The sequence below is a fragment of the Eriocheir sinensis genome, chromosome 39 (genome assembly GCF_024679095.1).
Source record: "Eriocheir sinensis breed Jianghai 21 chromosome 39, ASM2467909v1, whole genome shotgun sequence".
Taxonomy (NCBI): domain Eukaryota; kingdom Metazoa; phylum Arthropoda; class Malacostraca; order Decapoda; family Varunidae; genus Eriocheir; species Eriocheir sinensis.
The window spans coordinates 3,840,385-3,852,621 of record NC_066547.1 but is presented as its reverse complement, the minus strand read 5'-3'; the positions used below and the strand labels follow the sequence as shown (position 1 = coordinate 3,852,621).

Genomic DNA, 12,237 nt, shown 5'->3' with positions numbered 1-12,237 from the left:
AAAGAGAACAGAATAGGAGAGGAAAAGACAGATAAGAAGAGAGGAAGAGAGAGGAGAGGAAACGAAAAGATAGGAAGGGAGAGGAGAGAAAAAGAGAAAGGAAGGGAGGAGAAGAAGAGAGGAAGAGATGGAAAGAAAGAGGGGAAAAAGGGAGAGAAAATAAGGGTGAAGAGAGAAAAGGAGAGAGGGGAGAAAAGAAGAGAACAAATATGAAAAGAAGAGGAGAGGAAGGGAAATAAGATGAGGGAAGATGAAAAAATAGGAAAAATAGAATAAGAGATGAAAAATGAGGGGAGACAGGAGAGGAGGAAAAGAAAGGAAAACAAAGGGAGGAAGAAAGAGAGAGAAAGGAGAGAGAGTATAAACACCTTCCAGCCACTCACCCTCTCCACGTGTTATGAATCTCGATGAAGCAAAAAAGAAAAAAAAAAGAAAACTAAAAGAAAATATGAAACTATATAAGATTACACGAGGAAACTTTACCTCCTTCCTCCTTAAGAAAAGACCGTATTACCTGCCTCTCCCTCCATTCCTCCACCCCCTCCCTCCCCTCCTCCAAGCACTACGGTAGGTAAACAGCTCTCAAGAAGACCCTCCACTTCCCTCCACCTTCCCTCCACCCCTTCCTCCTTACCTGTCCCCCTCTTTCCCTCTTCTCCGATCCTTCTCCTCCTCCTTCCATTATCTTAATCCCCCTCTACCTTCTTACCGTCATATAAAAGACAAATTTATTACTTTTTTTAATAATATCTCCCTTTTGATAATCCCAGGTGAGGAGGGAGAAGGTGCCTGAGAGGGAAATCACCTGACCTGAAGTGATGGAGTGTGTAGGGGGGGGGGGTGCATGTGTGTGTGTGTGTGTGTGTTTGTGTATGTGTGTGTGTGTGTGTGTGTGTGTGTGTGTGCGTGTGTGTGTGTGTATGTGTGTGTGTGTGTTGCGTAGACTGTTGGGTATAGAGGACGATTAAGGCAGATATGGTATTCGGGTATTAGGTATTAGGGAAAGGAAAGGGAGCATGAGAGGGCACTGCAGGGGATTGAAAGGGGAAGTTTGTTTACCTGGAGCTTTGACAGGGTATCTACAGGGCGCCACAGTGGGGGGGAAGGGTAGAGGAAGGGACATACCTATAGGATACCTGTACTGAATAAAGAAAAAAAAAACAGGGTAGAGGTAGAAATATAACTGATAAACGCATGAAAGGAAGAGTAAAGAACAAATGAATGGAAGAAGAAGAGAGGAAAAAGAAAGGATGAATAGGCTTGCATAGGAGAACAAGAGGACAAATCATGGGAGGGAGGTGACATAATAGTGGTGTGGGTTACTGAAAGGGATACGGGTGGCCAGGGTAGGGCTGCATGGAAGGAGTATCGGGAGGGGGTATGGAATGGGAGGGGATGAGGATAGGGGATGGGAGGGAGAGGATAGGTGAGTAGATGGGGTATGATAGAGGTGTGCATAACAGGATGGTTCGGTCAAAGAGAATGCTAGGTGTGCATGACAGGTGGATAGGGACGCGATATGGAATGGAAGGGACATGCGGATAAGGAATGGGAGGGTGAGGGATAAGTAGATGGATAGGGGCAGGGGGAAGGGTATAGGAGGGCATGGTAGAGAGGGTGTGCATGATAGGGTGGGCATGGTAAGCTTTGGTCAAGGTATGCATGGCAGGTAGATCGGGGTAGGGCGTGTTGCATGAAGGGTATGTGAGGGGAGGTCCTCGGAGGGGGGCGCAAGGGGGTGGGGGTGGCGGGGCAGCTTCAGGTTCGCAGTGGCAGCGTCAAGGTGGCGTGAGGAGATCCATGACGTCACCCAGGAGGCCTCTCGCGCTGACCAATCAATGATTCCCACTACTATTACGTTATGGTGACGTCAGAGTCGCGGGTCGTCGGCCATAGATGTCGCTACCTCGCCTGGGACCTCCTCCTCCCTGGTGGGCGCTGGGTACGTGCAACGGGGCAGGATATGAATGAATATTTGTCCCCGGAGTGAGTGTGTCCTTCTGGGTAAAAGTTTGCTGGTCCCCGCGGGTTCCTGGGGCGGTCCAAGGGTGAGCGAGGCAAGGGCAGCGGGGCAGGGGGCGGGGGAGGGCCAGGGCGCTCGCGAGGATGCTGGCAGGCTATAGCAGGGTGAGTAATAGTGGCGGCCGGGATGTCAGTGTTTGTTGGGCAAGGGTGGTGAACGGAGTGCCGCGTCGTGGCTGGCCAGACGTCGTGACTGAACCCGAGTCTCCTGCCCGCCCAAGCCCGCTCCCACTCTCTGGCCCCCCGCCCACACCTACGCCCCGCCGCTTCATGCCCGCCGCATTCTGTACCTCCTCCTCAAACACACAACACCTTCGTCACTGCTTGCAGGACTAGGACACAATAGCACCCGTGTTGCAAGGCCGTGTCAGTCATTTTCCTCGAGTGTGGGACTTTGCGTTGCTCGCCTTGTGTGACGGACAGCCGCGGCGCCTCACTGACCAGCGCCAGACAGTAGCGGGTGCCGGAGGGAATCGGCGACCGCGGTGACAGCTGTGTCCAAGGCTAACCACGAGTAGCCGCGGGGCACCCTTGGCAGGGACACGGGCGCCTCGCACATGACCAGCGTCTCCGCCAGTCCCCGGCCCGTCAAGAACACGTCCACGGCCTGAGAAACGCATCGGCCGTGGAAATTCCGGGAATGGGAAGGCGGAAGTACTGTGACTCCAGCGGACGAGCAGACTCCCTCACGACCAGCCCTGACCTCTAGGAGTGATCGGCAGCGTGGGGCCGAGAGTGGCACCCTCGTCGCGACACCGGACTGCGGGAGGCGATCGCACATTTATGCTGCATGCTTAGTCGAGTCGCACCTGACGGTGTTGGCAGTGGACTCACGTGTTGGCCAAGGCATCGAGGAGGAATTTGAGACAGAGTGTGTGTGCATGAATGTGTGTTTTGTGTGTTTGTGTGTGTGAAGTGTGTACAGTGACTGATCAGGGGTTCTAAGGTGTCTCCCCCACTACTTTGCCTCCGCTACTGGACAACAAACCCACATCTAGGAGGGAGATAAGACGACGCGGTGACTGTCTACGTCTAAGTACTAAGTGAAAGCTTCAGAGTGAGCATTACCTTGCAGTCTCGTCCAGCGAAGTCCCAGAATCAAAAAGGCACGACCAGGAACCGGACTGCAAAGAAATCAAATAACAAAAACAAAATTACCACTACATAAGGTTAAATAAATATTGACAGGAACGCACATTGATGGCTCATAACAAATCAAAATAAGTCATAAATGAACGTAAAAGTCTGACGTTGTGTGATCGCGTGTAAAATAAATCACAGTGTAACAATCAACAAAACGCCAAGAGAGAGGAAGAGAGAGGGAAAAAAAAAGTTGCTAGAGCCAGAAAACAAAAACAAAAACAAAAACAACAAAAACAGGTGACGTGAGAAAGTACCCGAAGCAACACAAAGCATTGACTCGTTCTTGTGTGTTGCCAGTTGTGTTGCCAATGACACCTCTCCCCACCATGAGGACCCGTCTCCTGGGGGCAACACTGACGGTGGTGGGGGTGGTGGTGCTGGTGCTGGCCGTGCCCCCCACCACCGCCGCAGCCTCCCCCTCCCCCCACCACCTCCTCCAGCCCCGCCACGCCCTCCCCAACACTCGCCAAGGTAAGGACGTGTGTCTAGTCTGTCTGCTTCCTGTTGCTTGCTTGCTGCCTCGCGTAAACAAGAGGCAATGTGTGTGTGTGTGTGTGTGTGTGTGTGTGTGTGTGTGTGTGTGTTGTATATATTTTGTGCCCGTCACCTTCCCTTTCTATACAAGTGAATGTTACGTGTTTAGAATGATTAGGATAGAAAAAACAAAAAATGAAATGAGAGAGAGAGAGAGAGAGAGAGAGAGAGAGAGAGAGAGAGAGAGAGAGAGAGAGAGAGAGAGAGAGATGAAAATGACGAAAGTAGGTGGAAAATGTGGATAAAAAGGCGGAAGGAGAAAAGAAGAAAGGAAGAAGAAAAAGTAGGAAGGAAAGAGATAGGAATGATGGAATGTACAAAAGAAGGAAGGAAGGAAGGAAAGAAGAATGAATGAGGAAAAAAACGAGGAATCAATGTTAAACAACTAAATGAAAGTAAGAAGGAAGGAAGAAGGAAGGAAGGAAGAAGATAAGAAAATGAAGGAAGGAAGGATGAGTGGAAAAAATGAGGATGCAAAATATGAATAAACTAATGAGAGTAAGAAAGAAAGAAGGAAGGAAGAAAAGAAAAGATGAGGAAAGGAAAGATGAGAGAAATAGAAAAGAGGAAGTAATGCATGAATAAGTGAATGAAAGGAGGAAGGAGGGAAGGAAATAATAGATGAAGAAAGGAAGGAGGAGAGGAAAATATGGGGACAGCAATATGTGAATAAACGAATGAGAATAGGAAGGAAGGAAGGATGGAAGGAAGGAAGGAGATAAAGAAGGAGAAGGAGCCACAAGAGGATGGAAAAGCATTTAATTACAGAGAAGTGCAGGAAGGAAGCGAATGAAGAAGAGAAAATGGGAAGATAGTGCTTTGCCAGAAGGGGAGGAAGGATTGACTTAAATGAAAAAAAAGAAAAAGGAGGAGAGGGACGAATTTCGAAGAGGAGGAAGGAGAATGGAAGATAGGTAAAGAAAGATAGGCCTGAATAATTGAAGGAATGGAGGAAGGAGGAGGAGAAAGAGGGAGGAGTGTAAAGAGAATATGTGAGGGAAATAAAAAAAATGATAAATGAAGGAATGAGGGTGGAAAGGGAAGGGGAGAGGGACGAAAGTAGAGGAAAGGAGAGAAAATGAGAAAATATGAGGGAAAAAAAGAAAGAAAAGGAGGAATAGATGGACAGTATTAGAGGGAAAGGGTGTAAAACTTGATAAAAAAGGAAGGAAGGAAAGAAAGAAAAGAAAGGAGGAAGGACACAAGAAGGAATGAAAAGGAGGGAGAGATAAAAGGACGAAAGCAGAGGGGGAAAAGATGGAGAAAGGACACAAAGAAAAAAAGAAAAAAAAGACGCAAGCAAAGATGAAATGTATAGAAAAAAAGGAAGGAAGGAAGGAAGAAAGGAAAGAAGGAAGGAAGGAAGGAAGGAAAGAAGGAAGGAAGGACGGAAGGAAAGAAGGAAGGAAGGAAAGAAGAAGTAAAAGGTAACTATGTATGTGGAAGCTTAGCATAGTACAGTACAACCACATCTTCGTTCGTCCCCGCAGGTAACAAGATACAGGTGGCTGTTTGGGAGGCGATCATTAGGAGAGAAGAGGTGCGGAGGAGTCATTAGAACACAGGTAGGGAGAGAGAGAGTGAGGGAGGGAGGGAGAGAAAGAGGGAGGGAGAGAGGCGACGTGAAAGAATGGAGGAACACAAAAAAGGGTTGAGATAAATCATTCACTCATAAAAAAAGAAAATAATAAGATAGATACAAAAGGAGAGGAGATAACAGCGAGAGAGAGAGAGAGAGAGAGAGAGAGAGAGAGAGAGAGAGAGAGAGAGAGAGAGAGAGAGAGAGAGAGGAATGTCCCAGGACCCTCCCTCTCTCTTCCTCTCCTCTCCCTCACCACCCTGTCGCCCGCACACCGCCGCGCATCATGTCGCCTCGTTATGTTCCTCCCAAGCCACAAAACATCCTCAACGCCCTGTCGAAGTGTCGCTCAAATATGTCAGAAATTAAGGTTAAAAGTGCAGTGGGACGCAGGGTAAGGAGGGGCAAGGGGGGACGGTAAGGGAAGAGGGAGGAGGAAAGGGGAACGGTGCAAGGTAAAACTATGCCAGAGTGAAGAGATAGGAAAGCAATATGACGAGTACGGTAAAGTAACTAACGCAACAGCAACCACTAAGCAAGTACGGTTCAATTTTCTCTTATCTTCATGCAGCGACTCTCTACCAAGGCAAAGAAAGTAAGGAAACACGGTACATTCTTTTCCTTATCTTCATGCAGTATCTCTCCGCCAAGGCAAAGAAAGTAAAGAAACACGGTACATTCTTTTCCTTATCTTCATGCAGTATCTCTCCGCCAAGGCAAAGAAAGTAAAGAAACACGGTACATTCTTTTCCTTATCTTCATGCAGCATCTCTCCGCCAACCACGTCTCGCAAGCAGCTTTGGGCGTGTTCTCCGTACCCCGTTTGCATTAGTGACTTGGGTGGGAGGAACAGAGATTAACCGGACAATGTTGACAGGGCGACAAGAACATATACTCAACATTCCTGTTTGTGACCCCAAGGCGCTGCGTCCACACCTACATTTGAGGGTAGAAGGTTGGAGGGTACATCACAAGCACCCGTTAAGACAGAGAGTAAGCACTACAACACGATTCTACAAGGCAAAGAAAAGCACTACCATGATTGTAAAGGGGAAAGAAAGAAAGGATTACCACCATTCTAAAAGGCAAAGCAAGCAACGCACTATCACCGTTCTACAAGACATAAAACAAGCACTACTACGTTGACACAAGACGAGCAAAACAAGCACTACCACGATTCTACAAGGCAAAGAAAAGCACTACCATGACTGTACAGGAGAAAGAAAGGATTACCATGATTCTAAAAGGCAAGGGAAGCAAAACACTACCACCGTTCTACAAGACATAAAACAAGCACTTCTACATTTCCACAATACAAACAAAACAAGCACTACCACGAGTCTACAAGGCAAAGAAAATCACTACCATGACTGTACAGGAGAAAGAAAGGATTACCATGATTCTAAAAGGCAAGGGAAGCAAAACACTACCACCGTTCTACAAGACATAAAACAAGCACTTCTACATTTCCACAATACAAACAAAACAAGCACTACCACGATCCTACAAGACAAACAAAACAAGCATTACCAGGGTTTATGTCTTCTTTATCTCCACGCAATGTCTTTCCCACAGGACAAGTTTGCATTCGTCATTGTAACACGCCACCCAGACGCGGTCACAGCAACTTAGCAACACGACATCCCCCCCACACTCACTCGCTCTTGATATAAAACACACAAAGGCGCATCAGTCACCGTGCTATGCTGCTGCCTTCGCCCTCCCCGCTTTGTACTTCAGTGTCTTGTTCCTCAGTTTCTCCTCTGTCTGCCAACTAAGTAAGAAGGAAGAAGGAAGGAAGGAAGGAGATAAAAAATGAATGAATGAAGGAAGGAAGGAAGGATGAGTGGAAAAAATGAGGATGCAATGTATGAATAAAATAATGAGAGTAAGAAGGAAGGAAGGAGGAAAGGAAAAACGAATAAAAATAATATACTAAACGGTTAGCGACGCATATAAACTATTACTACTTCATATTTTTGACTCTAAGGTTCCGTCTCTGTAAAAGTTCAGAAAGTGTCAATACTAATAATACATATGTGACGAGACTGCCCAAATGTAGCTAAAAGGAACCGGAAAAGGAAGAAAAGGGGATCTTCTAAATTCCTAAACGTTTACAAAGAAAATAGAGGGAAATACGTAAGCATTGTCATATTTAGGTCCACGAGAAAAGGTGAAGAAAAATGGAGATAGAAAAAAAAGGAAGGAAGGAAGGAAAGAAGGAAGAAGGTAACACTGTGGAAGCTTAACATACAGTTCTACCACACCTTCGTTCGTCCCCGCAGGTAACAAGATGCAGGTGGCTGTTTGGGAGGCGGTCATTAGGAAAGATTTGTCATTAGCAAGAGGAAATATACACCCTTTTAGGAGCAGCGAGTAGCGGGCTTTTTTTATTATTGTTTCCTTTTTTTGTGTCCTTGAGCTGTCTCCTTTGTTGTAAAAAAAATATATACAGTAAAACATCATGCTTATCAACGAACCAATGACGCAATGCCCATCCCCTGACTCACACACATAAAAAAGTCATGGAAACAGCACCGGCGGAGGGTAACCCGACCACAACGACACGATACCGGCAAGGCAAGACAAGGCTCGTGACAAAACTTTACACCATCAGGCCGTGCACGCCCCGACCCCCGCCTCATCACCCTCACCGCAGCGCCCCGCCTCCTCCCGCCTCTCACGCCACCCCGCCGCCTCGCTGACACCTCCTACCGAAACCAAGACGCCACATCACAGCTCAGGTTCCCGTCCTCACCCCGCTTCGCCCCCTACTTTTTTTTTACAGTATAGGGAGCAGCTAAAGGGCAAAACAATAAACAGAAAGAAGACCCCAATCAATGCTCCTATAAAAAAGAATTGTGTCGCTAAAAGAGAGGTCAATTTCGGATGGAGAGGCGTCTTGATATGCGAAGTAAAGGTGAAAATCGTGTATAGTTATGCTGAAAGGGAATAAAGAATAGTACAGATGCAGGAATGAAAGCGTGAAAGGTATATAAATCGCCCACCTCAGTTCGTCTTGCCCCTGAAAAGGAAGAAAAGGATGTAAATGAGAGCTGAATGTCGTGTGTAGTCATGTCCTTTTCGGTATTGGGCGGGAAAAAGATAGTTACACATGCAGATAAGAACGTGAAAGACACAACTCGCCCTCCTCAGCTCGCCTTGACCCCGGAAAGAAAGAAAAGTATGTAAAATAAAGCTGGAAATCGAGTATTGTTATGTCCCTTGAATGTAGAGAGGGAAAAAGATAGTTACACATGCAGAAATAGGAGCGTGAAAGACATAACTCGCCCTCCTCAGCTCGCCTCGACCCCGAAAAGGAAGGAAAGTGTGTAGAGTAAAGCTGAAAAACGAGTATTGTTATGTCCCTTTCACGGCTGACCTGTAGAGAGGGAAAAAGACTGGTACGGAAGCATGAAATATTAATGAAGAGCGTGAAACGTATAACGCGTCCTCCTCGCCTCGCCTCGACCCCGAAAAAGATGAAAAGTATGCAAAGTACAGTTGGGAATCGTGTGAAGTCATGTCTCTCTCACGGATTAACTGTACAGAGGTAAAAAAAAAGCTACACATGCGGAAATAGGAACGTGAGAGCTCTAACTCGTCCTCCTCAATTCGCCTCGCTCTCGAAAAGGTTAAAAATGACGCTACATGAAGCAGACACTCACGGAAAATCATGCCATATTCACGGGGGACATTACAGCGAGAGGGAAAACGGTTGCTGCAAGGAAATGACTCATGTTAAAAGTGTAGCTCGACATCCTCACTTCGTCTCACCAAAGGGAAAAGTTAATAAAAATATGTAAGATGAAGCCGATATCAGGGGAAAATTTTGCCATATTCACGGGGTACATTACATAGAGAGGAAAAACGATTGCGACACGGAAATGACTCATGTTAAAAAGTGTAGCTTCACATCCTCACCAAAGGGGGAGTTAATAAAAATATGTTAGATGATGCCGACACCCGAGAGAGGAAGGAAAGTCATGCCTCAGTGATGGGTTCCCGTTACTGAGAATGAAAAATATTGCTTTACAGATGAATAGCGTGAAAATCATAGTTCATCCTCAGTTGAAAGTGTAGAAAGTTAAAGCTGAGAAATAAAGAAAATAGTATATTCCACTCACGAGTCATAATGTAAACTCTGTAACAACCTTCCTTTGACTGTATTTCTTCCTTCCTACGACTTAAACGCTTTCAGGAGGGGAGTATCAAGACACCTCTCCATCCTATCTTGACCCTCTTCCGACTTCTCTGTTAACTATTTGCAGGAGCAGTGCCAGAAGGCTTTTTTCGTCTACTTTTCATTCTGCCATTGAGCTGCCTCCTCTACGGTATAAAAATGGAAAAGGAAATATTTAATGTAGAACTGAATAGAGTGTAAAATGTGGATTGAACCCACAATTCACCTCCCCTCCAAAGAAATAAAAATATGCTCAATGCCAACAAGTATAGTCATGGAAATCCTGCCTCACTCACGAGTTGTAATGCATGAGTGAAATTATTTAATGCAAAACTGAATAGGGTGGAAAGTTTGGGACATCCTCATCTGCTCGCTTCGCTCCCGTAGACGTGTAGGTACAAAATACAGCTGAAAACTTGGAAATCCCTGTCTCAAGCACAAGCTCTAATGCATAAATGAGAATGGAATAATTTAATGCAGAACAGAACAGGGTGGAAAATACTACAGGATGACCTCATCTGCTTGCCTCGCTGCCATGAAGATGCAAATAATGTCAAGTACAGCTGAACACTCGGACATTCCTCTCGCACGCACGAATTATGTTACGTATGAGAAGGAAACGGTTTTATGGAGAACTGAATAGAGTGGAAAGTACGGGAAGACCTCATCCGCTCATCTCGTTCCCGTAGAGATGTAAATGTATTAAAGCTGAAAATCTCTGCCATCCCAGCATCCCCAAAGAATTCGAACGCATTAATGAGAGCGCAATGGTTTTATATAGAATTGATTGGGGTGATCAGTATGGGGAAAAACCCTCTCCTCGTCTCGCTCCCGTTGAGATGTAAATACGTTAGTTTGCCCTTCACTGTTGCCCCCCCCACCCCCCTCTTCTTCTCTTCTTCTCCCTCCCAAATCCCTATCTTCTCCTTTCCATATCTTTCTCTTCCTCGGACATTCTTGCCTCACGCGCGAGTTCTAATGCAGATGTTAATACGTTAGTTTGTCCTTCACTGTGCACCCCCCCCCCCCTTCCTCTCTCTTCTCCTCCCTCCCAAATCCCTATCTCCTTTCCATATCTTTCTCTTCCTCGGACATTCTTGCCTCACGCGCGAGTTTTAATGCAGATGTTAATACGTTAGTTTGTCCTTCACTGTTGCCCGAGTTTTAATGCAGATGTTAATACGTTAGTTTGTCCTTCACTGTGCAAACCCTCCCCCCCCCCCCCACACACACACCTTTCCTTTCTCTTCTTCTCCCTCCCAAAGCCCTATCTTCCTCGGATATTCTTGCCTCACACACGAGTTGTAATGCATATGAGAGGGGATGTGATTTCTGCGCAAAGCTAAATGACGAGGAGAGTTAAGTTCGCCCTCGGAAAGGAATATTATAATGATGTTACGAAAGGTTGAATAATATAGAGTCATCCCTCGCGCGTGCTACAGATTGCAGCAGCGAAAGTGAACGTTGCTTATCTCAGTCCTTCAGGGAATCTATTCATGCTATTTATGGGTTGAAAAAGACTTTGGGTTGGGGAGACAATGAGTTGGATGATGAGGCACAGTGACCCAGCGACCCACTGAAAGACTAACTCATCTGATCTACCATGTCTCATCTTCATAGGATTTAAGAAGACATTTTCGTAACATGAAAATTAACATAAAAGAATACTTAAAGACACTCCCTTAGCATTCTAACTCACGAAGACTCATTTACAAAGGGATTGAATGAAAATTAGTATTAAATAACTTCTATATGGGTCGTGTGTACGAGAAAAAGAGAAAACTAACATGAGGTTTCCTAATAAAAATAAAAGTCATAAGTGTTGACATTCATATTGCAGAAGCCATGTCGAACTATCACTACGCTCATAAAACTACCCAGGGAAATACCCCAACCCTCTCTTACAAAATGTGTGTGCGTGTGTGTGTAATCCCCCGAAACGTTTGAGAATACGAGTCTTAATTTTCATGCCTCTGATGTTGGGAGGAATGAAGGGGACAAGGCAACGACCCGCCATCACCTCCAGCCTGGGAATGAGCGAGAATGTGCAGGGCAAACAACATGGTTAGGACCCCTCCCCCTCTCCTTACTCTCTCTCTCTCTCTCTCTCTCTCTCTCTCTCTCTCTCTCTCTCTCTCTCTCTCTCTCTCTCTCTCTCTTTTGTGTGTGTGTGTTTTCCTTTTATGTGTTGCCACGGAGAGAGAGAGAGAGAGAGAGAGAGAGAGACTGGCACGTCCTTCCTCCCTCTAACCTCCTTGTTGCTAGCCTACTCCTCCTCCTTCTCCTCTCTTCTTTCCTTCCCTCATAATTTTTCCCATCAGCCTCCAGAGTCAGTTTCCTCCATTATTCATTTTTGTATTTTTTGTATCTAATGCTTTCCTTATTTCCTTCTTCTTCAGTCATTTCCTTTTCCTTTTCCTTTTATATTCTCTTTCTTTCTTGTCCTTTCCTTCTTAGTTGTTGGTCTTCTCTTCCTCCTTGTCTTTCTCTCCCTTCACTATCTTTCTCTTCTTCTCTCCTCTCCCGCTCCTCTTTTCTGTATCTTTTCTTTAATTTCCTTCCGCGTTGTCATCTTTCAGCTCTTTTAGTATCTTTAACTTCATTCTCTGTATCTTTTCTTTCCTTTCCTTCCGCGTTGTCGTCTTTCAGCTCTTTTAGTATTTTTATCTTCATTCTCTGTAGCCACCCTTTGTTTCTTTCTTCTTTTCTGTCTTTCCTTTCCATTCCTGTTGCCACCCTTCTCTTCCTTTCCCTCTGTCCCATCCTTCCTTTCCAG

The 12,237-nt window shown here is 45.8% G+C and overlaps 1 protein-coding gene and 1 long non-coding RNA gene across 2 annotated transcripts in view; one reads left to right on the top strand and one right to left on the bottom strand.

Annotated features, from left to right (window-relative positions):
* Positions 1-2,163: 2,163 nt before the first annotated feature.
* LOC127008882 (A disintegrin and metalloproteinase with thrombospondin motifs 7-like) overlaps positions 2,164-12,237 on the top strand; it is a 131,209-nt gene continuing 121,135 nt past the window's right edge. Inside the window, exons 1-2 of the mRNA XM_050881325.1 lie at positions 2,164-2,308; positions 3,098-3,636. Coding sequence (XP_050737282.1) covers positions 3,474-3,636 — 163 coding nt within the window. The 5' untranslated portion in view covers positions 2,164-2,308; positions 3,098-3,473. The remainder of the gene's footprint in view (positions 2,309-3,097; positions 3,637-12,237) is intronic.
* The window catches only part of LOC127008884 (uncharacterized), a 115,659-nt gene continuing 106,508 nt past the window's right edge, over positions 3,087-12,237 (bottom strand). Inside the window, exon 4 of the long non-coding RNA XR_007761402.1 lies at positions 3,087-3,146. This is a non-coding gene — a long non-coding RNA (uncharacterized LOC127008884). The remainder of the gene's footprint in view (positions 3,147-12,237) is intronic.